At 41.2% G+C, this 27,849-nt stretch overlaps 1 protein-coding gene across 4 annotated transcripts in view; it reads left to right on the top strand.

Annotated features, from left to right (window-relative positions):
- wnk2 (WNK lysine deficient protein kinase 2) overlaps positions 1-27,849 on the top strand; it is a 171,674-nt gene that overhangs the window by 91,538 nt on the left and 52,287 nt on the right. For 3 of the 4 annotated variants that reach the window (XM_060835562.1, XM_060835561.1, XM_060835560.1), the window contains exons 10-17: positions 4,205-4,495; positions 7,606-7,658; positions 10,248-10,413; positions 10,508-10,624; positions 10,761-10,931; positions 12,332-12,362; positions 14,941-15,060; positions 15,400-16,622. In XM_060835562.1, coding sequence (XP_060691545.1) covers positions 4,205-4,495; positions 7,606-7,658; positions 10,248-10,413; positions 10,508-10,624; positions 10,761-10,931; positions 12,332-12,362; positions 14,941-15,060; positions 15,400-16,622 — 2,172 coding nt within the window. The remainder of the gene's footprint in view (positions 1-4,204; positions 4,496-7,605; positions 7,659-10,247; positions 10,414-10,507; positions 10,625-10,760; positions 10,932-12,331; positions 12,363-14,940; positions 15,061-15,399; positions 16,623-27,849) is intronic. The other variant, XM_060835563.1, reaches the window with a different exon arrangement.

Below are 27,849 nucleotides of genomic sequence, written 5' to 3'. Positions count from 1 at the left end.
GCACCACAAGATCTATAATCAAGGTGAACTTAAAAAAAAATTTACTCTGTTGTTCTAACCAACTTGTTCAGAGATGTTACTACACAGGTGGGTCTTGAATCCAGGCCCTTCAGTCGAGGTGTAGAATCAAGGTGGATTACATTTTTTTAATAACCTGTTTCATAATCAACCTGTTCAGAGATGTTATTACACACCCTTGGAGCAGGTGGGACTTGAACCCGGGTCTCTTGATACAAGAGAAGCGAATACTACCAGTGCACCACAAGAGTCCTCCTTCAAGGTGAACTGATGCATAAAGCAATAAAGTTTACATCTGTGCCTAATTTTGCTGTGCTTCATTAGGAAGGGTTCTTTCAACATTAGACATTGAAACAGAAGGATTGTTCCCAGTTTCTATCACTGGATCTAAAATTTCAAAAGCACAATAATTCACTAAGGATTCAAGTAGTTAAAATTGTTACTGAAATTTAATTGTGCAAGAATAGGCTTTCCACATCTTTGTATCCCCGTGCAGTTATGTCAGTGTGTGAGCATTTTGTTCTAAAGTAGAAATAGGATTTATATCTATTTTAATGAGTTCAAAAATGTTATCCCTTCTTTTAGATAAATAATAATATAAATGTCTAGAATCCTACTTCTCAAATTTTTCTGAAATATGAAGCTGAGCATATTATCAGAAATGGAGTTTCAAATTGTATCAAGAAAACTTGCATTGTAATATGTTAAACCTTTGTTTGCTGAAACACATTCTGTACTGGTACATTGATATGGTATATATTGGAGAATTCTAAGAATTAGAGTAGTGTAACTTGCCAAGTGATGTGATGGTGAGAACTAAACTTTAATTGAGGCTCATTTTCCCTTTTGACAGCCTTTTATAGTTAACAGCTAGATTTTTTAAAGCTTTATCAGAAAAGTGATACAATATAACAAGTACCAGGAAAAGAAAAAAATTGCAAGAAACAAAGTCTATTGTTACTGTTTATTTGAGAGAATTCTTTTGCAACTTACTGTGTTATGTTTGGAATTTATATTTTTTTTCATAGTATGGTTGAAGTTAAAAGTTATTGAAGATCTGTTTACCTCACTGCTCAGAGACATCCATTAAACTTTCTATTACTGCCCTTAAGTTTATAGTTATTTCAGAATACCTTTTTGCGGAAGTGATGTTGATAAATGTTGGGGAGATTTGCCCAAGTGTTGAGATCTCAGATGAGAAATAAAGCAGCTGCAATCTGATCTAAATGTAGAAATGGCTGAGAGTCATATGATTGGAGATACCTTGCCTTTCTGATTTGATCACTGAAGAGACACTATCTTTTAAAACATTTACTCCAAGTAAAAAGAAGTTGTTTTAATGTAGTACATTTCATGAGCTCAGATGATGCATAAAACTTGAATGCAAAATAACTATTTTTCAATGAAGATCTCTATTATAATATTGCCAAGTTGAGGACAGCACTGTCCCACAAACAACAATTAAATAACTCATTGGGTAAACTTCTTTTAGTTATGTCAGTTGAGGATAAATAGGACACTGGGGAAAAAACAGTGCACAACTACAGAATAAATTCAGTACAAAATTGCATTGAAATGTTAGATCGAATCAATGTGAATGGCAATTAACCCAAGTTTTTTAAAGCAAAAACTCGCTTTTGAATTTGCAAGTGCAAGAGACCACGCTGAGGCATTCGTAACCCCCTTCAGCCAGAAATGATAGATTTCTACCTACCTCTGAAATCCCAACCATTCTAGAAACCAATCTTCAACTAATTTGATTTACTTACATGATGTCAAAAATTGGTTCTGTGCATTGAATATAGCACAGACTTCATTTCCTGACATCATCCTAGTCAAAGTGCTTATGTACAGTATTCTAGAATTTGCGCCTCAAGCCAAGACTCGTTCAATATAGCTACAACACTAGATTTACCTGACAATGAGGTATATTGCTCAAATACATCCTGTCCAAGAAATGCAGGACAAATTCAGTCCTCGGACTTCATCAGGATATCTCGATCATCGTCAAAGTCATGAAAGGTCTGGTGACTTTTCTGTAAAGGGACTTGTTCAATAATAAACTGCTCTGTTGATATTCAGTTTGGGTTCTGCTGGTCAACTTGTTTCTAGACCTCCAGGGTAGCTTTTCTACTAACATAGACAAAAGAGCTGAATTCCAGAGTTGGGGTGAGAATGTCTGTTCCCTTTTCTAAATTCATTCTGAGGATGTAGAGTTTGCTATCTGGCCAACATTTAATGCCCATCACTAATTATGCTTGAAAAGGTGGTGGGCAGCTTTTCTTTTAAACAACTGCAGTTCATTTGATATAGGTACACCCACAATACTGTTCGGGCACAAGTTCCAGGATCTTGAATTAGCCCCAGACACGAAAGGAACTGTGATAAATTGCCAAATCAAGATGAGAAATGGCTTGAAGGGGAGCTGGCAGGTAATGGTGTTCCCATGTATCTGCTGCCCTTGTCCTTCGAGAATAGTAATGGTTATAGGTTTCAAAGGTGCTGCTTGATGAGCCTTAGTGAATTTCTGCAGTGCATCTTATGATGGTGTGCATTGCTCCTGCTTGGTGATGAGAAGAGTCATCGTTTGTGGATATGGTATCAATCAAGTGAACTGATTTGTCTTGGATGATGTTGAGTTTTGTAATTATATAGGTACTCATCCAGGCAAATAGAGATGGTGGACAAGCTTCGCAGTGTTAGGAGTTGTGCTATTTTTGGGACTTGATTGGTGTAAATGTTAACTGCCATCGTTTTGCCCAAACCTGGATTGTTGGTACTGAAAGCCTTTGCAGTATTCAGTGCCTTTAACTGTTTCTTGATATCACGTGGAGTGAGTTGTATTGGCTCAAAGCAGGCATCTGTTATGCTGGGGATTTTTGAGGGAGGCAGAGATGGATTATTCACTTCACATATTTGGCTAAAGATTACTGCCAGTGGTTCAGCCTCTGCTTTTGCACTGATGTGCTGTGCATCCCTGTCATTGAGGATGGGGATATTTGTGGACCTACCTTTTCTTGTGTGTTATTTAATTGCCCACCACAAGACTTGTATGTTCCAGGACTGCAGAGCCTGAATCTGATCTTTTGTTTGTGAGATTTCTTAGCCCCCTCTAATGTGTACTGCTTATGTTGTTTGACATGCAAGTGGTGCTGTGTCGTACCTTCACCAGGCAAACAGCTAATTTTTGGATATGTCTGGTGGCAGTTTTTATTGAGCCAAAGTTATCTGCAGTTTGATGATGATTGTAGTGTGGAGGATATGCTGGACCATGAGGTTACAAACTGCATTTGACAGCTGTCATGGATAGCTGCATCTGAAATTCCTTGATCAGAAACTTAATTTGACCAACCATGTAAATACTGTGCCTAACAGAAGGTCAGAAGCTGCATTCCCCCTTCACTCCACAAAGCCTTTCCTCCAAAGACAAGGCACAGTGATTGCCAATTGATTACACGTGTGGCTGTGTGCAGCACCAAAGTCACTCAGACCTCTTCACCATCCAGGACAAAATAGGCTGCAGCAATTTTCCAAGTCGCCTTTGATGGCATTTCCCCAAACCAACAAACTCGGAGAAGAAAAAGGGCAACAATTGCAAGGCAACACTGCCACCTCCAAGTTCCCTTCCAGGCATAAGGAATCCTGATATGGAAGTAATCTGCCATTTATTCATTGTCATCTAGTCAAAATACTGGAACCTAACAGCATTATGGGAGTACCACATACACCCCTGCTCAAGTCGGTAGCTAACCATCACCTTGTTGAGGGATGTGAAATGCATGCTGATTGTGCACACAAAAATGAAGAATAAATTTAAAGAAGACAACTGTTTCTGAAATTAATGGGCACCTTATGGCAACCAGTATGGTGATCTAAGAGGTTCAAGGTTAGATATTAACAAAATATCATGTAAAGCTTTGCAGAAATTTGAAAAAAAATCTGAAACCAGACCACCTTTGTTTTTAATGGCAATATTATGTAAAATGACAAAATTGGAGATGGGTACTTATGTTTATTTTGACTGAGACTTTAAATGCATTCTGATCTTACTAGGTTAAGAATCAGCTAGATTCTAAATTAATTTGTGGGATTTTGTAACATGTTTATTTAACAAAATATATAACCTCATATCATGTATATCATTGATAAAATACATTGACTAATTAAAAATGAAACTTATTTGCAGGTGAGCATTCCACAAGTTTCAGTTCACTACTCGATTGAAATAGGAACTCCACCACAAAGGCATCAGATATCAATTGTGCCAATGCAGCATTTAGTTTTGCCATCACCTCTTGCTGAAACTGTTCCAGAAACTGGTACCTTCACCGAGCAACGAATACAAGTGCAATCCAGTGGTGTCCCACATTCAGTGCAACAAACAATGCCAGTGCAAGTCAATATTCCTCAGTCGTTAAACCAACAGAACAAAGATACTCCCTTGGCAACTAAGCAGATCTCTACTGATGCTCAAAGTGTATGTCTACATTTGTTGGAAAAAACAATATACAGTTAGATATTTCAGAATATATGACATGGGAACTCAAGCCAGCATAGTGGGGATGGCATGTGGTAAATGGGTGGTCAGCTTAATAGTTATTCAGGAACATTAATTAATTGGGTGGGGAGTGGTGTCTGGTTAAAGTCACTGGACTGTAATCCAGAACCCCTAATGTCGGGCACATGGGTTTGAATTCTGTAAAAAATCTGGGATAAAAAGATAGCCTAACAGCAACTATGTAACCGTTGTCGGACGGTAGAGGCTTTGAATGGAGGGTTCCAGATGCAGGGGAATTGCTTGCTGGAAATTTGAATTTCCTGATCATTTCACATGAAATCTGCTGTGTCTGCAGTTTTCTGGAGCACAACTCAGTATGTACTGCTCTACCAGCTATCTGGCCGTAGGAAGTTTTAGGCGATTCTACTTCTTTTGCCTCCTAGCATAACTCTGTCATCCTAGAAATCAATCAAACAACAATCGTTGTACCACCTCTAAGGCAAAGTATACCTTTCCTTGGGTATGGAGATAAAATGTGTACAAAGTGCTCCATTTGTTACCTCATTCAAGTCCTGTGCAATTACACCAAAGCTTCCTTGCTCTTGTACTCCAAACCCTTCATAATAAATATCAACATACCATTTATTTCCAATTGCTTGCCATACCTGCATATTAACTTTTGTGCCATCACATCCCTCTGGCCACCAATCTTAATGCTTTTCTTACTTTTTAAAAGCCATCTAATTTTCCACTCTGCTAGCCATATTTCCACACATTAAATTTAATTTGTCACCTGTGCTCCCTCACTCACTCAACCTACAGAAATCCTTTGGATTGTGTTCTCACCACTTACTTTCATCAACAGGCTGGTATAAACTGTTGGCCCTGTATCTTAGTTATAACTATAAATAGCTGAGGCCTCAGTACCGATTCATTTGTATTCCACCAATACCACTCTGCCACTGTTGGGGAGATGGTGGTGCTGTCACTTGTCTAGGAATCCAAAAACCAGACCAAATGCACTGGGAACATTGATTCAAATCCACCACGGCAGTTAGGCAATTTTAAATTCAGTGAATAAATCTGTAATTCAAAACAAGTCTCAGGGTAATGGTCACCATGAAACTATTGTCAGAGGTTGGAAAGAAACATATCTCTAATGTTGACTAATATTACTTAAGAAAGGAAATCTGCCATTCTTACCTGGTCTTGCCTACATGTAACTCTAGGCACTCAACAATGTGGTTGATTCATAATTCCCTCTGAAGTAAGAAGCATCTGCAAAGTTGAAGGGCAATGAAATTGGACAGTCCACCTACCATTGACTTATGCACCAAAAACAGCAACAAACTCAGCCCTGTTAACTCTGCCAAGTCTGCCTTACTCAACTCCTGGGGTCTTTCCAAAATTAGGAGATATATATCTCAGGCTGGTCAAGCAACTAGCACTGATCCTGGTATGTCTTGGCCCAGTGACAGGACAGGCTCATGAGAAAGAACTTCCTCTGGGAGTACACATCTTTCCCCCTCTTCCTCGCCCTCTCCTCTCTCGCCATTCCCTGCCCCTGATATTGGTTGGATACTGCCAGACCTGCTAGGTTTTCCAGTAATTTCTATTTTTGTTTGTTTTCAGCAGCATCTTCTACCTGTCCGTCTTCCTTTCCACCTATCTGTTCCACCTCTCCCACTGACCATAATCACCACCTACCTGCATCCACCAATCGCCATCCCACCTATCTTTTCCCCCACTCCCTCCCCACCCCCATTTATTTCTCAGCCCCCTTCCCCCTTGGGAATCCAGATAGAGGGATCTGTCCAGACTCTCCTGCTCCTCAGTGCTACCTGACCCGACCTGTGTTTTTTCCGGCGACACGCTTTATCCTTCATGATGTTGTATGGCTGCCACCTTACTAAATGGAATATGTTTCAAAGAGATATCAACTTAAAACTGGGTATCCATGTAGTGCTGTAGTCCATGAACTGCAGCAGAATTGTTTTCAGCCACACTCTGAAATCTTATGGTCAAGGAGATTAAGAATTTTGAGAGAGCTAACTCATGAACTAACTGGGAATGTGATGTTATGCTGTCTACCTGTCTGGGAATGTGCAGCTTTAACAATACTCAAAGCTCAGCACCATCCAGGGCAAAATATCCTTTTTGATTGGCACTACATTCAATACTGACACAAGATAGTAACAGTATGTACCTTATACACGATGTATTCTGTAAATTAGCACAGTTCCTTGCATAAGACATTCCAAACCTGGAATCTCGACTGCTTAGAAGGTCTGGTCACACATGCAAGTAAACTTCACCGACAAGTGCCCCATATTATTCTGGTTTGGAACTGTATCTTGATTTATTTACGGTCACTGGGTCAAAATCCTGAACTTCCTTCCTTACTAACACTGTAAGTGTACTTACCTTCATAGATACTGTGGTTCAAGAAGGTGGCTCAATACCAGCCTCAAATAGTTAGGAATCAACAATAATATTGCTTGCACAGTGATACCTATATCCTGTGGACAACTTAAAATACAGAGACCCATCAATTCCTATTATGCTTTCTATCCTTTAACTGCTCCTTTATTGAAGCTAATATGTTATCCCAATCCCCTTGAACCGTTACCTTGCGCAGCTGCATTTATGTAACACTTTAGCAATTATTTCTGGCTAATCCAGTGATATAAGTAGACAATACTCTCTTCCAGTTCCACTTTGAATGCTTCTCTTTTTTTATTGCTACTTAACTAAGAAAGGAAATAATGATCTGTTGCTTGTAGACCTAAGTGGGTTTTGCAATTTCCCATTTTTTTAGATCCTTGCTCCCATAGAGAAGTATCTATTTAATACTTATAGCCTTCCTGATGAAAGTTACTACTTGTTTCATGTAATGATTTGGTCTTCTATTTGTTTTCTTTTATGGATTTTAACCGGATTGTAGAATCATAGCTAATCACAAACTGACTTTTTAAAAATCTTAACCCTTCAGTGTTTTTTTTTAAACATCTTAAGGTAAAACTACTAGGCATGTTTTAGATTCTGAAAACGCTCTAATTGTTTCATTAAAAGTTTGTTTGTATAAACAGGACAGTCATCCTCAGCATGATAAACAGACAACAACATGTGGCTGTTACGATAAGTAAGTAATGTGACATCCACTGTAACATTACCTCTTTTAAAGAGTTTGAACAATTTATTCTCAAATTGCATGGCTTTCTGCGTGGGAAATCATGTCTCACAAACTTGATTGAGTTTTTTGAAGAAGTAACAAAGAAGATTGATGAGGACAGAACAGTAGATATGATCTATATGACTTCAGTAAGGCGTTCAACAAGGTTGCCCATGGGAGACTGATTAGCAAGGTTAGATCTCATGGAATACAAGGAGAACTAGCCATTTGGATACAGAACTGGCTCAAAGGTAGAAAACAAAAGGTGATGGTGGAGGGTTGTTTTTCAGACTGGAGGTCTGTGACCAGTGGAGTGCCACAAGGATCGATGCTGGGTCCTCTACTTTTTATCATTTACATAAATGATTTGGATGTGAGCATAAGAGGTGCAGTTAGTAAGTTTGCAGATGACACCAAAATTGGAGATACAGTGGACAGCGAAGAGGGTTACCTCAGATTACAACAGGATCTGGAACAGATAGGCCAATGGGCTGAGAAGTGGCAGATGGAGTTTATGCCACTCCAGATAAATGCGAGGTGGTATCTTTTAGGAAAGCAAATCTTAGCAGGACTTGTACACTTAATGGTAAGGTCCTAGAGAGTGTTGCTGAACAAAGAGACCTTGGAGTGCAGGTTCATAGCTCCTTGAAAGTGGAGTCACAGGTAGATAGGATAGTGAAGAAAGTGTTTGGTATGCTTTCCTTTATTGGTCAGAGTATTGAGTGCAGGAGTTGGGAGGTCATGTTGCGGTTGTACAGGACATTGGTTAAGCCACTGTTGGAATATTGCGTGCAATTCTGGTCTCCTTCCTATCGGAAAGATGTTGTGAAACTTGCAAGTGTTCAGAAAAGATTTACAAGGATGTTGCCAGGATTGGAGGGTTTGAGCTATAGGGAGAGGCTGAACAGGCTGGGGCTGTTTTCCCTGGAGTGTCAGAGGCTGAGGGATGACCTTATAGAGATTTACAAAATTATGAGGGGCATGGATAGGATAAATAGACAAAGTCTTTTCCCTGGGGTCGGGGAGTCCAGAGCTAGAGGGCATTAATTTAGGGTGAGAGGGGAAAGATATAAAAGAGACCTAAGGGACAACTTTTTCACGCAGAGGGTTGTACGTGTATAGAATGAGCTGCCAGAGGTTGTGGTGGAGGCTGGTACAATTGCAACATTTAAGAGGCATGGATATATGAATAGGAAGAGTTTGGAGGGATATGGTGGGACTAGATTGGGTTGGGATATCTGTTTGGCATGGACAGGTTGGACCGGAGAGTCTGTTTCCATGCTGTCCATCACTATGACTCTGCTATTTCAGTTTTAGGTTGGATGTGAACAAGGTGAAAATTCTATTGATTACCTTGCGATTAACAATTTAGATGAGAATATAGGAAGTGTGGTAAGTGAGTTAGCGGATGCCACCAAATTTGATGGTAGGCAATGATGAAGGTTATCTAAGATTACAAAGTGATCTTGATCAATTGGGCCAATGGGCTGAGGAGTGGCAGATGGAGTTTAATTTGAATAAATGTGAAGTGCTGCATTTTGGCAAGATTAACAAGGGCAAGACTTGTACAGTTAATGTTAGGGCCCTGAATGATGATCTGGAACAGAGACATCTAGGGGTTCTGGTACATAGTTCATTGAAAGTTGTATCCTGGGTTGATAAAAGTGGTAAAGCAGCCGATTGGCATTGTTGCCTTCATTGCTCAGACCACTAAGTTGAGGAGTTCAGATGTCATGTGGTCGTCAAGGATGCTGATGAGTCCACTTTTGGAGTACTGTGTACAGTTCTGTATGTCCTTCTCTCGGAATGATATTTTTAATTTGGAGAGGGTGCAGAAAATATTTCCAAGCATTTGAGTTATAAAGAGAGGTTGGATAAGCTAGGACTTCAACGTTAGAGGGCAGAATTTAAAGATGAGATGGGGAAAGATTTTAAAAGGGATTTAACTAGCAGCTTTTTCATGCATAGGGTGGTTTGTATATTGAATGAGCTGCCAGAGGAAGTGATAGATGTGAGTACAATAACATCATTTAAAAGACATTTGGACAGGTACATGCATAGGAAAGATGTAGAAGGATATGGGCCAAATGCAGATATGTGGGACTGGTTTAGTTTGGGAAACTTGGTCGGCATGGGTGAGTTTGACCAAAGGCTGTGTTTCTATGCTGTATGATTCCATAATCCTTGGAAAAACGAAGGATGCAATTTATTCAGTACTTGAAAAAACCAGTTGCATTTGCAAAGTTACACATCAGGTCAGTTTTCAGGCTGATTTTCTCACTAGTATTGTGTTCAGTGTGATAGTTATTCCTATTGGTATATCAAAGAGCTGTCTGAAAAAAAAACAGAAAATGTTTCATGTTTCACTGCAGAAAGATGTCAGTATTTTAATCTATGTTATTGTGATAGGTTGGTATATTGACTTCCCTTCTAAAGAAGAATATAAGTGGCTTTTTCATAAATAAGATAAGAATGGTGAAATCTGGGATTAGATTTATTTTTCTGCTATGCACTTGGCTTTAATGCATTACAATATTGTGATCCATTTCCTCCGAACAGTATATGTTCTGATGCTGCTTCAGGAAGAGAGATGAGTGATGGTTATGAAGGAATTCATGCCAGTGGGAGACAGGAGAACAAAAGTTCACGAAAGCATCATAAGAGGTCTACACGTACTCGGTCGCGTCAGGAAAAGGCCAGTAAGCCAAAGCTGACTCTTCTTAATGTGAGTATTTGAAAATGTTTTATGTAAAAGCCTGGTCTGCCAGTTGGTAGCTTACATTATATTAAATGCATAACTGATATTCAATTTCTTACAGGTGTCAAATGTGGGAGATAAGATGGTTGAATGCCAACTGGAAACTCACAATCACAAAATGGTCACCTTTAGGTTTGATTTGGATGGTGATGCTCCAGATGAAATAGCAAGTTATATGGTAAGTTTAATTTTATACTTTAAAAGAATCGGTGAACATTTGATTTCAATTATTGAAGTATAATTGAACACATTCTGTCTTTTCATTTTGATGAAATAAGTGCTTCTTAAAAGATGTTTTGTAATTTATTTATTAGGTAGAGAATGATTTTATACTAGAAATGGAGAAGGAGATTTTCATTGAACAGATGAAAGATATAATGGACAAAGCAGAGGATATGCTCACAGAAGAAACAGATGGAGAAAGTGGCTGCATTCATAATACAAATATACAAGAGGTTGCTGGAAAGTCTGAGTTTGAGGGCCAGGTATTAACTTGTTATACTCATAGTTTCTCATTTAACTATGAATACTTAAGTCACAACATTTGACTTCTCTGGCTCATATGATTAGTAAATGGATATCTAGTGATTGACTAGTAAACTCATCAAATAATTGAAGTGCCACTCAGCATATTTCTCTGCCAAGCTGTATGCAAACAAGTGTTATAATTATACAGCTCTTTCTTGAAGATTTTCCTTGGTTGATATCTCTAATTATAAAATGAAAATAAATCTTATAATTAACAACTTCCAACTTGCTGAGGAAACTTCAGGCAATCCAATGCAATAGCTTGCTCTGAAAACTCTACTCCTGCTTTGACAGCTGTGACCAATATCACCATCATCGGCTGAGGCAATTTACAGCATTCTGAAACTATCATAGAGATGTACAGCACATGTCCATGCCGACCAGATATCCCAACCCAATCTAGTCCCACCTGCCAGCACCTGGCCCATATTCTTCCAAACCTTTCCTATTCATATACCCATCCAGATGCCTTTTAAATGTTGCAGTTGTGCTATCCTCCACCACTTCCTCTGTGTATGGTAGCTCATTCCATACATGTACCACCCTCTGCGTGAAAAAGTTGCCCCTTATGTCTCTTTGATATTTTTCTTTCCCCTCTCACCCTAAACTGATGCCCTCACCCCAGGGAAAAGGCCTTGTCTATTTATCCTATCCATGCCCCTCATGATTTTATAAACCTCTGTAAGGTCGCCCCTCAGCCTCCAATGCTTCAGGGAAAACAGTCCCAGCCTGTTCAGCCTCTCCCTATATCTCAAACCCTCCAACCCTGGCAACATCCTTGTAAATCTTTTCTGAACCCTTTCAAGTTTCACAACATCTTTCCGATAGGAAGGAGGCCAGAATTGCACGCAATATTCCAAAAGTGGCCTAACCAATGTTCTGTAAAGCCACAACATGACTCCCAACTCAATACTCTAACCAATAAAGAAAAGCATACCAAACACCGCCTTCACTATCAACAGCATTCTAAAAGGACCACTAACAACGTTCCTGGAAATAAGTCGATTTACCTTATTTATGAATATTAAAGGAATCCCTTAAAAAAATCAAGATTTAGAACCGCATCTTTGCATAAACTAATGAACGCCGCCACCCTGCAAGGAATGTTCTTACATTGTGTTCTTCACATGAAAGCAGTGCAGGTTTAGTCAGAATTTATTCAAAGCAGAGTTCGATAAATTTTGGATAGACGAGTTCAAGGATTATAGGTCACAAACAGTAAAATGTGGGTGAGACCACTGCCAAATCTTCCATGACCTTATTAAATGGTGGACTAGGCTTGAATGGGTGGATTGCTATGTTCCTATGTTCTCATGTTCCAATCTAATGATTGTCCCTTTTTTTCTGTCATCTGCAGATGCCAGTATCTCTACAATCTCAACAGAATGGTAAGGAATGTTAAGCCCTGTACTTGAGTAGTATCTTGTTTTTTAACTTGGCCCAGACCTTCAGAGCTCAAATCCTTAATTTTCATCTGCTTTATCGGAGAAAGTTTGTTGGGAATGATCTATTGAGTCTTTTTCACAATTGCGTATTTTCCATGTAAACTGTTTGAAATAAATGTCCTGGGAGGGCAGTTCTGCACTAAGCACAGAACTGTGGACGGCACAATGGTTAGCACTGTTGCCTCTCAGCGCCAGAGACCTGGGTTCAATTCCCTCCTTGGGCAACTGTCTGTGTGGAGTTGGCACGTTCTCCCCATGTTTGCGTGGGTTTCCTCTGGTTTCCTCCCACAGTCCAAAGAAGTGCAGATTATGTGAATTGGCCATGCTAAATTGCCTGTAGTGTTAGGTGGAGAGGTAAATGTAGGGGGATGGGTCTGGGTGGGTTGCTGTTTGGAGGGTCTGTGTGGACTTGTTGGGCTGAAGGGCCTGTTTCCACACAGTAAGTAATCTAATCTAATTACAGATCCAACAGCTACTGATGTATAGTCATTATTGGTAGTTTCTAAGACCTTACATGAATTTCAGTCTCCTGAATAGATTACTTGTGTACAAATTGGCCCCCTATAGTTTTGCCTAAAAATTGATTTCAATAAATCCTTTTACAGAACCATTCACTTTTTGAGTACAGTCAGCATGGTTCTGAACTGTTCCATGTTTTGGCAACAATAGCAAGATGAACACATTGTGTTAAAAGGCATAAAAAATTCAGTCATCCCGAGGTGCTTCACAGGAGCATAAAGTAACAAAATTTCACACTGATTGACTGAAGAGATATTAAGCCAGGTGACAAAAGCTTTACCAAGACTTTTTAAAGGAATGACTTAAAGCAAATAAAGGAGGTGGAGGGATGAAAGGAGTGAATTCCAGAGGTTGGGATTGGAAATTGTTGAAGGCACGGTCAGCAAATGATTAAAATCAGGAATACTCAATTGGTTACAATTTGCGCATTGCTACAATCTAGTAAATTTGTAAGGCTAAAGGACAATGCAAAGGGCCGGCACGGTGGCTCAGTGGTTAGCACTGCTGCCTCACAGCACCAGGGTACCAGGTTCAATTCTATCCTTGGGTGACTGTCTGTGTGAAGTTTGCACATTCTCCCCGTGTCTGTGTGTGTTTCCTCTAGGTGCTCCGGTTTCCTCACAGTCACAAAGATGTGCAGGTCAGGTGAATTGGCCATGCTAAATTGCCTATAGTGTTAGGTGCATTAGTCAGAGGGAAATGTGTCTAGGTGAGTTACTCTTCAGAGAGTCGGCGTGGACTTATTGGGCCGAAGGGGATGTTTCCACACTGTAGGGAATCTATCTAATCAAAGGTGGAACAAAGCCATGAAGGAATTAAAAAACACAAATGACAATACCAAGATTGAGGCTGGACAAGAAACTGGTATTGAAGAGCACGTGTGTTGAGGATGGGTAAATGGGACTTGGTGCAAGTTAGTATGGGTAGCAAATTTTGAATAACCTTGTTTGCAACAACTGTTGTCAGGGATTTTCTGGGTGGGTATTGAAATAAGGCCAGAAATAACAGAACCAAAGTTGATTGTTTCAGAAGCCAAGGTAAGATTGAAGTCCAGCAATGTAGGACTAGGTGGTCTCTGCAATGGTGTCGATGTATGGTTGGAAGCTCATGGATGTCAAATATAGCACCAAGATTATAACTGCCTGATATAGTCACAATGGAGGGGTAAAGAAACAACTTTGTTACTGGGACCAAAGTTGATGTTTTCTGCTTTTCCACAATTTAATTTTAGACAATTCCAACTCATCCGATACTGGATATCAGGCAAGCTGTCAATTTTAAAGAGAAGAGAAGTAGAGTTGGATGTCGTCATTGTACAGATTGAAATCTTTGCTATGATTTTAGATGATGTCTCCAAGTGTCAGCGTGCAGATAAAGTTGAAGGCTAGAATCTAGAGAAACACCAATGTTGATTGTTGAGAAGTGAAAAGAGGGGCAAAGAGAGGTGACTTTGGTTACAACAGAATGTTTTCTTTGCTGGCCATAGTTATTCCAGAGTGGTTAGGAGTTATGTATGGAGACCCTGTGGAGTCTCCAGTTTAGCATACTATAAAGGAATTGCCTGGAAATTGAATTTTTCCTGAGGTGTTTATTCAACATGAGGATCCATTTGAATTGGAGACTTCTGATGAAATTGACTGGAATATTTCGTAAAGAAAAGTTAGAACATGCACTGTATAGTGAATGGCATAGAATTCCATTGTCATAATACAACATTTTGCAGCTTACCATTTTCTTGAGTGTAGCTGGGGGGTGGTCAATAATTGATGACCCAGCCAGTGGCACCCACATTCAATTAATGAATAGTAGAAAAATTCCTCCATCAGAATATTAAGTTGTTTCAGATAACTCTGACTAATGTAGCAAATAGCATATTTCTCTAAGGTGAGAGAGGATCTACAAAATAAGAGCTGAAACATTAAGTAAATAATGATATTTTGATAATGTGATATGTGAAGGTGATGAACAAGCAAATTCTAATAAACTGTTTAATCTTTATTAGTCCTGCATACGGGCCGAAGATGGTTTATTGTATGTCCAGTTGTGGAAAATACTGCAACAGAACGGTCAGAATCTGCATCAGATGTTCATTCAACTCAGCCACAGCCAGCTACTAATCTCGGTATAATTTAAGTTTCCATAACTGTGGAGATTGTTACAGTTTCAATTTGCACAGAGGTTGATGTTTTATCATTGAGGAAAATGAAAGATGAATGTTCTTCACAAATGTGGCATAGAAATGATTCACGTGCAAGTCCCTAAAATAATTCAACATTTTGCATCCTATTTGATACATATTAATACTCTGATAGTAATTTAGTTTTTCAACTTGAAACATTAATTATGTGCTGTAAGTTAATTTTAACTTGATTGAATAGATGTGAAACAAGTCTACAATTAGTTTCTAAATTTGCAAAAAAAAATTCTTCATTACTAACACCTTTTGTATTCACTATTTCAGAAGCAGAACTAGGAATCGATGATGAGCAAGTTGAACCTATAGCATCTGCTACAAATGATAGTATCACTGGTCATCGTAATGTATCTCCACCTTTGGTACCGATGCTGTCTAATATTATTCATCCAACAAATTTAGCTGCACCAGCAACAATGTCACCCCTTATTTCTATGCTGTCAATCCAAGCAGAGGATAAAACCCTAAATGAAGCACAACAGAGCAGTCACCACGTATATACTGCTGTTTCCAATGGATCGGATATTTCACTTCAAAGCCAACTTGCAGTTCATGAGCATTTAGAAGTTTGTTCTGCATCTGTGGTTCCATTGCAGTCAGAGGAAGAACAATCAGATTTGGTTTATAGCCCCCCTGTGGTTGTAGATGTGTCATGTTGTCCAGTTGTTCACCCTATTCCAATCCAACCAATATCTATCCAAGCAGAGCATAATCTTCCTACTCAATATTCTGAACCTAGCCCAATTCACAGCGTGGTCTCGGAGCACCAATCTGTACCACCAGCCTGCATTCCTGATGTTACTCCACAGTCTGTTGTAAAACAGCAACCTTTTGCAAACCAGATGCAATCAGCTGTGTGCATTTCTGGAGCAGTCATTAATACAGCAATGGGTTCTCAGCCCCAGAGTCCTGCACAAGTAGTTCCAGGTGTTAACCAGCAATATGCAGCACAAGCGCAATCTCAGTCAATTACTTTGACTGGTATTATTAGCAGTCAGCAACAACTTTCTGTTGTGGTTGAATCAGACAGTGAAGGACCACGTAAAATTGAATTTGTAGATAGTACAATAAAGACGCTGGATGAAAAATTACGCACTTTATTATATCAAGAACCTGGTGGAATTCTCCCTGCACATCCTGCTGCAGAGTGTTCTGAAACTGCTGCTCTGGGAGAGGTGGGTTGCACTGAAGAACTTTATGCTGAGCCCCTTGGTGAAGTCCTAAATGCTGCACTTTCTGTGGCTGTTTCGGTTCACGATGTAAAGAATATAGATGCACCTGTCCATTCTGTGTTACCAATAACCCAAGTCCCTATTATGGGGTCACCACCAAGTTTGCACTCTTTGCCTGCAGAGTTGCCTGAAGAAACTTCTAATCAAGTTGTTCTTAGGGAAGTTCTGTACCAGGAAGTGAAAGCGCCAGTATTACCTGTAATGGGAGACTCCATTTTGGCTTCAACAACACTAGAGTCTGGATCCACTGATATTACTGTAAGTCTTGTTTGCTCTCTGATTTGTTTTTGGAAGTTGATTTACTGTTGAATTTTAAAAATTTGATTTTCTAAATTGTTACTGCATAAATCTATTGTTTATTTTGTATACTAAATTCCAGTAGATTGCTTAAAGTTCAGATAGAATTAAATTTTCAAACTTAATGTTACTTGAATTTGTGACTGGTAGAAAAATTGCAAGCTAACTTGTAATGGCAATTTTGACGAGATATTCTCCCAGTTTTTTGTACTTGAGTGAAAGATGGTATTGAAAGAATCTGAAAGACAGATTGCTTACTTATTATAATTATTCAGATTCTTAATGTGAATGATAAAATCTCCATTTGTTTAAGCTGGTATCAATTTTTTAAAGATTAGCCTAGCGTGTAAATTTTGAAGAATGCCTTTTTAAAAAAAAGGTGCTTATTCCAGAGTTGCTAATGCACTCAAAATCGATTATACTGATAAATATTTTGGTAATTTGCAGAATCAAAATCCCAGTTTAAGAGCAAAGTGCTATACTTTAGTTTCAAATCAAGCAGTAACTGATGTGAATTAAATGAATAATCTCTGCTAAGTATTTTTTGAATGGTGTTTTTTTCGATGTTGATGGCTAGAAAAATTTGGCATACAATATTCCCTGTAATTTCATTTGCTGCTGTTTAGACCTCTGTGCACAGCAGTAGCTTTTGGAAAACAGAAGCCATTTATTTGCACATTGATATGTGCAAACCTCCTTGTGACTGCACACTTGGAGGGAACATTGTTTTGTCTTCCTTGTACAGTTATGAATTGGATAAACAAGTGGCATGTTCATCATCTTCATTGCAAAGGGATTAAAGTATAAGAACAAACAAGTTTTGTTGTGGGGATGTAGAGTTTTGATGAGATGGCATTCATGTACTCTCTGCAGTTTTGACCTCAAGATTTAGAGAAGGATATATTTACATTGCAGGTATGTAGTACAGAGAAGGTTTAGTAGATTTATTCCTGGGACGAGAGGATTGACTATTGAAGAGAGACAGTCAATGGGCCTGTACTCTCTGGAATTTAGAAAATGAGAGTTGATCTCAAAGAGCTTGTACAGCAGATACTGAGATTCACCGATCTCAAGATGAGGACTGGGCTGAGGAGAAATATCTTCACTCCAATTACTGTGTCTCTTCGGAATTCTCAGGGGATTGTGAGTGTTCTATGGTCAATTAAATTTAAGTTGAAATAGAAAATGTTTTTAGTTTCAACAATGTAACAGATAATGGGAGTGAACAGGAAAATGGAGATAATGACACTGAATATCAGCTAGTTCTGTATTAGATGCTGAGGTAACTTTGAAGGATTTGTGGTCTACTCCTGATATTTCTTATTTTCTTGAACTAAAATCTCACAACTAAAATCAGCCCATGAGCTCTTACTCTCTTTCGCAACTCCGAATTTATAAATTGCATTCAAGTCTGCTTCATGATCTACAGGCGAAACAACCTGAACATTTCCCTGAAAAATACCATGAATTGGGAGTGCATGATGTAATGGTGACTACATTAGTAAAGTTCCTGCTGATTGGTATTGTCTGGATGTTGTCATCTAGTTGGGAATATTGTCTATTTCACAGGGATATCCTGCCCATTAAGAATACCCTAAGTCAAAATGTGGCCACCAGTCTGCCAGATGATTTAAAGACTAAATGGATGACCTCAGATCCTGAACTTTAATTCTTTACTGCAATGCCAATCTCCACTTTCTATTATTTTTTCCATCACAAAGTTTATTTTAAGCTCTAAGCACAGCGTTGTTGACTTTTCTACCTGTCCTCGCTGTTAATTATCTAAATTAAATTCTACTGTTGGTTAAATATCTGAATTTGGAAAACAGTACTTGTTTGACGGCAGGCTCAGTCGGGATTAGGGTTGAGGATGAAAGCTTTGGTAGGGTGCTTTCTTATGGATCATCAAAAAGATTCTCTACAGTGCCCTCACACACTGGACAAAGGATGACATTTCAATTCTGAAATTTTGTACACTGACCTAACCCAGCTCAGGAGCAGTGAAAATCTGCACTTACATGACTGTCTTTTGCGTCTGGAGTTATCACAGTAAGATATGGGCTTGCCATACCTAACTCTTTTAATATTCGACCAGTGGGAGTTTTACTGTCTGAAACAGTTCCCTAGAATTGATCATCTTTGTGGACAAAAATGGGCATTAAAGGTCAATTCCACCTGGCCATTCAAGCATAAAGATCTCTGTCAGGCTTTTGAGTGTTTTCACGGACAAGGTGAAGAGACTGTTGGTGCGAAGGTATTCTTTTTCACCAGCAGGTGAAGAATACCATGTAGCTGATCTAGTTGCTCTTTTGCCATTGAGCATCCATGTATTGTATTTATGTACTACCTTTAAAGTAATAAGGATGAGGAATTTGTCACTGTGGGAGGCATTGTCACAGGATGGGTTACCTTTTCTTAGCCAATTAGAGATTCTTTTAGCAAAGGTTAAAATCTTTGCTGACCCAACTGCAGCAACGTTGCATTGCTTTTAGCTTTTGGCACTAGACCTGAGAGGAGAATCCAGCCAGCCATGGTTTCAGCCACATCCTGACTTTGCACTGCCTTGAGCTCAGTGTGCTTAGAACACCTACATGATCAAAGTGGAAGAGTCTGCAACTCCTACTTTGTAAAGGATCTGAACCCCTGAGCCTTGAGTTCCTATTCCATTGGGAGGCAGTTTGCCTTCCCTGGCAGTGTGCAACCAAGCGGTGCCAGCTGAGGAGGAAAGATAGCCACCTAATGAGGGATGAGAGACTGAGCAAGCAATGGTATTATTACCAAGGTCACCCTCTTCGCCGTTGCCAATTACTCTTTGGAAGGTAGTGATGTGTTAACCTTCTATTAGCATCAGTGTGCACTTATGTCAGAGTACCAAACTAACCATGTATTTCTGCATTGTGCGAATGTGGATATAATACAGAATTAAGTCAATGCTGACAAACAGGATTATGTACATGTAAATGAGATGCAAAGGACCATGGCAATGCTTCACAAACTATTTTCACAAACTCATTTTTACTATTATCACAAACTCAAACGATAAATTGGGGAGGGGGGAAGGTAGCTGAGAGTGCGATAGTTAGATGGAAGTGGGGGTAATGGTGATAGAACAGAGAGGAAGAGTTGATAGGCAGGAAGGAAGATGGTCATGTCATGAGGTTGGTGCCAAGTTGGAAGATTGGAAGTGGGATATGGTGAGGGAAGTTAAATGAGGAAGCTAGTAAAGTTCACATTGATGCCAAGTGTATAGAGGCCCCAAGGCAGAAGATGAGGTGTTCTTCCTCCTGGCGTTGGGTGGTTGGGGTGTGGGGCCACTCTGCCAAGGACATACAAGTCCTGGGCATCCTCCAACCTTCCAACTTGGCACTGTCCTCATGATCTGTCCTACCTGTCCATCTTCCTTCCGACCTATCCGCTCCAGCCTTCTGTCCGACCTATCATCATTACCCCACCTCCATCTATTTACCGCATGCTCAGCTGTGGTGGCATTTGTGAAGAGAACGCAGAGTTTGTTTTGAGGCCAGTGACCCTCCTTCAGAGCAAGTCCAGTGAAATGCAGTAACGTTCCAGCAGTCTTAACAGTTTGGTGATGATCCCGAGCAAATTCACTGAAACTTCACACACTGTCATTTCAACTTATCAATTGTGTTTAAAATACTTACTATTAAAATGGGGTGAGTAGGGTCATAGCACCGTGGCACAGGGGCCATTCACGACGAGGAGGAAAAAAGAAATGTAGTTGTAATTGGGGATAGTATAGTCAGGGGATTCAACATTATTTCTGTGACCAGGATCAAGAGTCCCAAAGGCTGGCTTGCCTTATGGAAAACGTTAAAGGATGGGAGGAGGGCACAGGAGAGGCTATTCAAATTTCCAGAGCAAGTAGGACAGAGTATATGAAAAGGCTCAGGAATCTAACTTCAGGCACGGCAGATCTGGGGACAACAATGAATAGGGGTGGACTCAAAGCAGGATTGAGTGTGGTGTACTTAAATGCATACAATATTCAAAGAAAGGTGTAAACAAGCTTGTCATGTTGATTGAAATTGACGTGAACAATGTTGTGGCTATCGCATAGACGTGGTTAGAAGGGAATCTAGGCTGGCAGTAAATATCCAAGGATCCTGAAAATGACGGGCAGATGAAGTAGGGTTGCCTTGTTATTATGAAATGAAATTGATAGTAAAAAATGATTATACTTTCAAAAGGCATAGAATCTATGTGGTTAGACTTGAAGAACTGCAAAAGAAAAAAAGACTGATGACAGTTATGTACAGGCCTCCTAGCGTATTCAAGATATGGGAAATGAGTCAGGAGGTAAATCAAGTTGGTAGTGGATCTCAAGAAAAGGAGATTTTTTTTTGGAGCAAAATATGGTAGAGCCCACTAGGGAACAGGCAGTTCTCAATCTGGTCATGTGAAATGAGGCAGACTTAGAGAGCTAAAGGTAAATAAATCTCTAGGAGGCAATGGCACCAATATGATAGAATTCACACTACAGTTTGAGAGAAGAAATTTAAATCAAATGTAATGTTATTGCAACAGAGTAAAGGTAATACAAAAGACATGAGAGAGGAGCTGGACAGATTTGATTGAAAAGAAAATCGGGCAGGGAAGACAATGGAGCGGCAATGGCACGGGTTTCTGAGGGTAATTTGGAAGGCACAGCAGAAATTCATCTCAAGGAAGAAACAGCATATTCAAAGGATGAGGCAACCAGGGAGCTCAGACAGTGTAACAGCAAAAAAAGAAACATATGATGTGATGAACATTACTGGGAAGCTACAGAATTAGGAAGTCTTAAAAATGAGCAGAAACTATCTAAAAATACAGTAAGGAGGGAGAAGAGGTAATATTGCTAATAATCTGGCTAGTAATTTGTATAGATATATCAATAGTAAGAGTGAGGCAAGGGTAGACACTGGACTACTGGAAAATGAATCTGGAGAAGTTGAAAGAGGGAATAAAGAAATTGTAGAGGAACTGAATAGGTAGTTTGCATCAGTCTCCTTGGTGAAAGGTGCCAACAAGAGCTTCAAGAGAATTAGGGCTGCAATGAGCGTCATGGACATCACTCGGGAGAAGGTGTTGGGAAAGTTGAAATGTCTGAAGATGGATGAATCATCCACCCCACGTGGACCACACCTAAGAGTTCTGAAGGAGGTAGCTAAGCAGATTGTGGAAGCATTAGGAGTGATTTTTTAGGTATTGCTGGAGTCGGGGAGGGTTCCAGAGGGTTGGAATATGAGTAACGTAACATTCCTGCTTAAGAATAGAGGGAGGCAGAAGATGGGAAATGACAGATCGATTAGTCTAACCTCTGCCGTTGTTAAGATTTTAGAGTCCATTATTAAAGGCGAGATTGTAGAATTCTTTGAAGTGCATGGTAAAACATGGCTGAGTCAGCTTGGCTTCATCAAGGGCAGGGTGTGCCTACCAAACCTGTTAGAACTCTGAGGGGGTAATAAGCAAATTAGGCATAAGAGAGTCAGTGGACCTGACCTATTTGGATAGTCAGAAGGCTTTTGACAAGGTGCCATACAGGAGACTACTGAAAAAGATAAGTGCCCATGGTGTTAGGATCAAGGTGCTAGCATGAATACAGGATTGGCTGACTGGCAGAAGACAGAGTGGGGATAAAGGGGTCTTTTTCAGATAGCAGCCAGTGTCTAGTGGAATTCTGTCGGTGTCAATGTTAGGACCACAACAATTCACCTTGTACACTAATGATCTGGGCAAAGGAACTGAGGGCATTGTTGTTAAGTTTGCAGATGGCACATAAATAGGTGGAGGGACAGACAGTGTTGAGGTGAGGAGTGTCTGTAATAAAAGTTTTAAAAAAAACTTCTAAATGGACCTGAATCTCTGCTAAACTGCTTGTATCTAGAATTTCTAAGCAATAAATGTAACTGCAAACATTGACTGGACAAACAGGCAAGTTTTCTTCTCAGTCTAAGCATTGAGATGCAATGTTTCAGTTGAATGTCTTTGTAGATCCCCTCTCTCTCCAGGCCTCTTCACTCAGATCTGAAGTAGCAGAAATGAGGATGGGTGGAAGTGAAACCAATGAGGCTGGGGCGAAGTGAGTCTGCACAGGAGAAGAAAAGGTTGGAAGAGGGATGGAGTTGTAAGGGTGGTGCATGGAGGAAGAGGGGATAGGGTCAAGAAGAGGAGCAGCAAAAGAGAGCTGTTGACTGATTACAAAAGAGAGAGCAATTTCAACTCTTTCAACAAAGGAATCATATATTCTGTGACCGTTACTATCATGATGAACTTCAATTGGATAATTTAATACTGAACAGTGACAAGGAACAAATATGCAACAGTTTAGCTGTGACCTCCCCTGCCTGTATAAAGTGCATTGATAGTTATGGCTTTTTGTGTATTGCTGTCAGTTTTATTGTTTGAAGTATTATTGCTAAAATGTGTTTATATTCTTATGCCAATTTAAATACTATAGTGTGTTGACATTAATGCTTTCTTTACGTGTTGTGGATTTGTTTACTGGAGCAAGGATGGTTATTAAGAATATTGTTGAATACTTCTGCTTTGAGAGTCTACAAACCCAATTGTAATGCAACTGTGACTACATCACCCAATTACAGAGTTAGTGGGAATGAACGAAGCCCCAGAAGAAATCTAAAGAGTACAGCACAGGAACCGGCCCTTCGGCCCACCAAGACTAAGCCGACACATGATGCCTTTCTGAACTAAAACTCCTTTGCCTCTTTGTTGTCCACATCCTTCTGTTCCTTATCTATTTATACATCTGTCAGCATTGCGATTGTATCTGCCTCAGGCGTCTACCAACTTCTGTTAAAAAAAAAGACTTGCCTCTTCCATTTCCTTTGGTCTTTCTTCCTTCCTTTTACCTTAAACCTATTTCCCCTAGTAATTGACATTTCTATGTCCAGGAAAAAGACTCTATCGATTCTATTCATATCTCTCATCACTTTGTAAACTTCTTTCAGTTCACCCATCATCCTTTGATGTTCAAGTGAAAACAGTCCAAGTTTTTCCGATCTTTCTTCATTGCTTACACCCCCAAACCAGGCAACATCCTGATAAATTATTTCTTTACCCTCTCCAAAGCTTCCACATCCTTCTGGTAGTGCGGTAACCATCACTGTGTACCATATTCCAAAGGTGACCAAATTAAAGTTATTGGTAGCTGCAACATGATTTGCCAATTTTTATACTTGATGCACTGATTGATGAAGGCAAGCATGCCATGCCTCCTTGACTACCGTTTCCACTTAGGTCGCCAGTTTGAATGGGTTGGACCTGTGCCCCTGTGATCATTCTTTATGTTGATGCTATTAAGAGTTCTGCCATTTATTGTATGCTTTCCCCTTGCATTAGATATTCCAAAGTGCATCACCTCGTATTTGTGCAGATTAAACTCCATCTGCCATTTCTCCACCCAAATCTCCAGCCTATCTATATCCTGCTGTATCTTCTGGTAATCGTGCACACTATCTGCAGCTCACCCAATCTTTGTGTCATCACAAACTTACTAATTAGGCCACCTACCTTCTCCCCCAAATCACTTATATATGTTACAAACAACAGTACTGATTTCTGCAGAATACCACTAGTTGGATATCTCAATCTGAGAAACACCCTTCCATCTCTCCTCTGTCTTCTATGACTAAGCCAGTTCTGTATCCATCTTACCAGTGTACTGTGGATGCCATGTGACTTCACCTTTTGTATCAACTCGTAATGATGGATCATCTTAAAGGCCTAATGTCCTTCTGGAAAAATATTATTCTGATCCTTGGTACATATGCACTTATTCACCAAAAATGCCAGGAAAGTATTATCTGATCAAGTGCAAATGAATTTTTAATGGTGTCTTAAATTTTAATTACTGTCAAGTCTCTCAGGCACTAAATATTAAACTTTAAATATTTTGTTATCTCAGTGCTTCATGTATTAATTATTGGCAATTTTATAAAAACAAACTTTCATTTCTATATTAGTTATCCTCTTTCATTTGACTTTTTTAAAAGTTGATTTACATTTCTTTATTAGACTGTTTCTAGAGGATCTTCACTTTGGGTGGTTAAAGAGATATGCTTTTGCTTGCTATATTTTCACAGATTCGAGTTGTCCTCGAGAATGTGCTATGCTGTATCCTGATAACCATAGTTATTTTTTCCCCCTGAAAGCTATGTAAAATTTGAATTGCTGGGAGCATAATGAACTATGAGAAATATTTAATCACCATTGATAGCAAAATCCCCATAATGACTTTTGGTGGTGATAATAGTGGATAGAGTGTTGTCAGTATGCAGGCAAAGTTCATTGCTAGTCATAGAATGATGCTATAGAATCTTTTACACACACCTGAGCAGTGCATAGAATCCTGGTGTAGCATCTTTATCAAAAGACAGCACCTCTAGTGCACACTCAATACATAGTGGGCATAAACCCAATAGAGTAAAAAATGAGGTCTGCAGATGCTGGAGATCACAGCTGAAAATGTGTTGCTGGTCAAAGCACAGCAGGCCAGGCAGCATCTCAGGAATAGGGAATTCGACGTTTCGAGCATAAGCCCTTCATCAGGAATGAGAGAGAGTAGCCAAGCAGGCTAAGATAAAAGGTAGGGAGGAGGGACTTGGGGGAGGGGCGATGGAGGTGGGATAGGTGGAAGGAGGTCAAGGTGAGGGTGATAGGCCGGAGTGGGGTGGGGGCGGAGAGGTCAGGAAGGAGATTGCAGGTTAGGAGGGCGGTGCTGAGTTGAGGGAACCGACTGAGACAAGGTGGGGGGGGAGGGGAAATGAGGAAACTGGAGAAATCTGAATTCATACCTTGTGGTTGGAGGGTTCCCAGGCGGAAGATGAGGCGCTCCTCCTCCAGCCGTCATGTTATGTTCTGCCGGTGGAGGAGTCCAAGGACCTGCATGTCCTCGGTGGAGTGGGAGGGAGAGTTAAAGTGTTGAGCCACGGGGTGGTTGGGTTGGTTGGTCCGGGCGGCCCAGAGGTGTTCTCTGAAGCGTTCCGCAAGTAAGCGGCCTGTCTCCCCAATATAGAGGAGGCCACATCAGGTGCAGCGGATGCAATAGATGATGTGTGTGGAGGTACAGGTGAACTTGTGGCGGATATGGAAGGATCCCTTGGGGCCTTGGAGGGAAGTGAGTGTGGAGGTGTGGGCGCAAGTTTTACATTTCCTGCGGTTGCAGGGGAAAGTGCCGGGGGTGGAGGTTGGGTTGGTGGGGGATGTGGATCTGACGAGGGAGTCACGAAGGGAGTGGTCCTTGCGGAATGCTGATAGGGGAGGGGAGGGAAATATATCCTTGGTGGTGGGGTCCGTTTGGAGGTGGCGGAAATGACGGCGGATGATACGTTGTATGCGGAGATTGGTGGGGTGGTAGGTGAGAACCAGTGGGGTTCTGTCTTGGTGGCGGTTGGAGGAGCGGGGCTCAAGGGCGGAGGAGCGGGAAGTGGAGGAGATGCGGCGGAGGGCATCGTCGATCACGTCTGGGGGGAATCTGCGGTCCTTGAAGAAGGAGGCCATCTGGGCTGTGCGGTGTTGGAACTGGTCCTCCTGGGAGCAGATGCGGCGGAGACGAAGGAATTGGGAATATGGGATGGAGTTTTTGCAGGGGGCAGGGTGAGAGGAGGTGTAGTCCAGGTAGCTGTGGGAGTCAGTCGGTTTATAGTAGATGTCTGTGTTGAGTCGGTCGCCTGAGATAGAGATGGAAAGGTCTAGGAGGGGGAGGGAGGAGTCTGAGACAGTCCAGGTGAATTTAAGGTCGGGATGGAAGGTGTTAGTAAAGTTGATGAACTGTTCAACTTCCTCGTGGGAGCACAAGGCAGCGCCGATACAGTCATCGATGTAGCGGAGGAAAAGGTGGGGGGTGGTGCCAGGGTAGTTGCGGAAGATGGACTGTTCCACATATCCTACGAAGAGGCAGGCATAGCTGGGGCCCATGCGGGTGCCCATGGCAACTCCTTTAGTTTGGAGGAAGTGGGAGGATTGAAAAGAGAAGTTATTCAGGGTGAGGACCAGTTCAGTCAGTCGAAGGAGGGTGTCAGTGGAAGGGTACTGGTTGGTGCGGCGGGAAAGGAAGAAGCGGAGGGCTTTGAGTCCTTCGTGATGGGGGATGGAGGTGTACAGGGACTGGATGTCCATAGTGAAAATAAGGCATTGGGGACCGGGGAAGCGAAAATCCTGGAGGAGGTGGAGGGCGTGGGTGGTGTCCCGAACGTAGGTGGGGAGTTCTTGGACTAAAGGGGACAGGACTGACCTTTATACCGCTGAGGCCAAACGCCAGCTCGCGGACGCCTCCTCTTATCGCCCCCTTGACCACAACCCCACCTCCCACCACCAAACCATCATCTCCCATGCCATCCAGGACCTCATCACCTCAGAGGATCTCCCATCCACCGCCTCCAACCTCATAGTCCCACAACCCCGCACCGCCCGTTTCTACCTCCTGCCCACAATCCACAAACCTGCCTGCCCCGGCCGACCCATTGTCTCAGCCTGCTCCTGCCCTACCGAACTCATCTCCCAATACCTCGACACGGTCCTGTCCCCTTTAGTCCAAGAACTCCCCACCTACGTTCGGGACACCACCCACGCCCTCCACCACCTCCAGGATTTTCGCTTCCCCGGTCCCCAACGCCTTATTTTCACTATGGACATCCAGTCCCTGTACACCTCCATCCCCCATCACGAAGGACTCAAAGCCCTCCGCTTCTTCCTTTCCCGCCGCACCAACCAGTACCCTTCCACTGACACCCTCCTTCGACTGACTGAACTGGTCCTCACCCTGAATAACTTCTCTTTTCAATCCTCCCACTTCCTCCAAACTAAAGGAGTTGCCATGGGCACCCGCATGGGCCCCAGCTATGCCTGCCTCTTCGTAGGATATGTGGAACAGTCCATCTTCCGCAACTACCCTGGCACCACCCCCCACCTTTTCCTCCGCTACATCGATGACTGTATCGGCGCTGCCTTGTGCTCCCACGAGGAAGTTGAACAGTTCATCAACTTTACTAACACCTTCCATCCCGACCTTAAATTCACCTGGACTGTCTCAGACTCCTCCCTCCCCTTCCTAGACCTTTCCATCTCTATCTCAGGCGACCGACTCAACACAGACATCTACTATAAACCGACTGACTCCCACAGCTACCTGGACTACACCACCTCCCACCCTGCCCCCTGCAAAAAC

Source organism: Hemiscyllium ocellatum, chromosome 14 (assembly GCF_020745735.1).
Source record: "Hemiscyllium ocellatum isolate sHemOce1 chromosome 14, sHemOce1.pat.X.cur, whole genome shotgun sequence".
NCBI classification, from domain to species: Eukaryota; Metazoa; Chordata; class Chondrichthyes; order Orectolobiformes; family Hemiscylliidae; genus Hemiscyllium; species Hemiscyllium ocellatum.
Note: the sequence above shows the minus strand (reverse complement) of the source record. Positions and strands in the feature narration are given on the sequence as shown.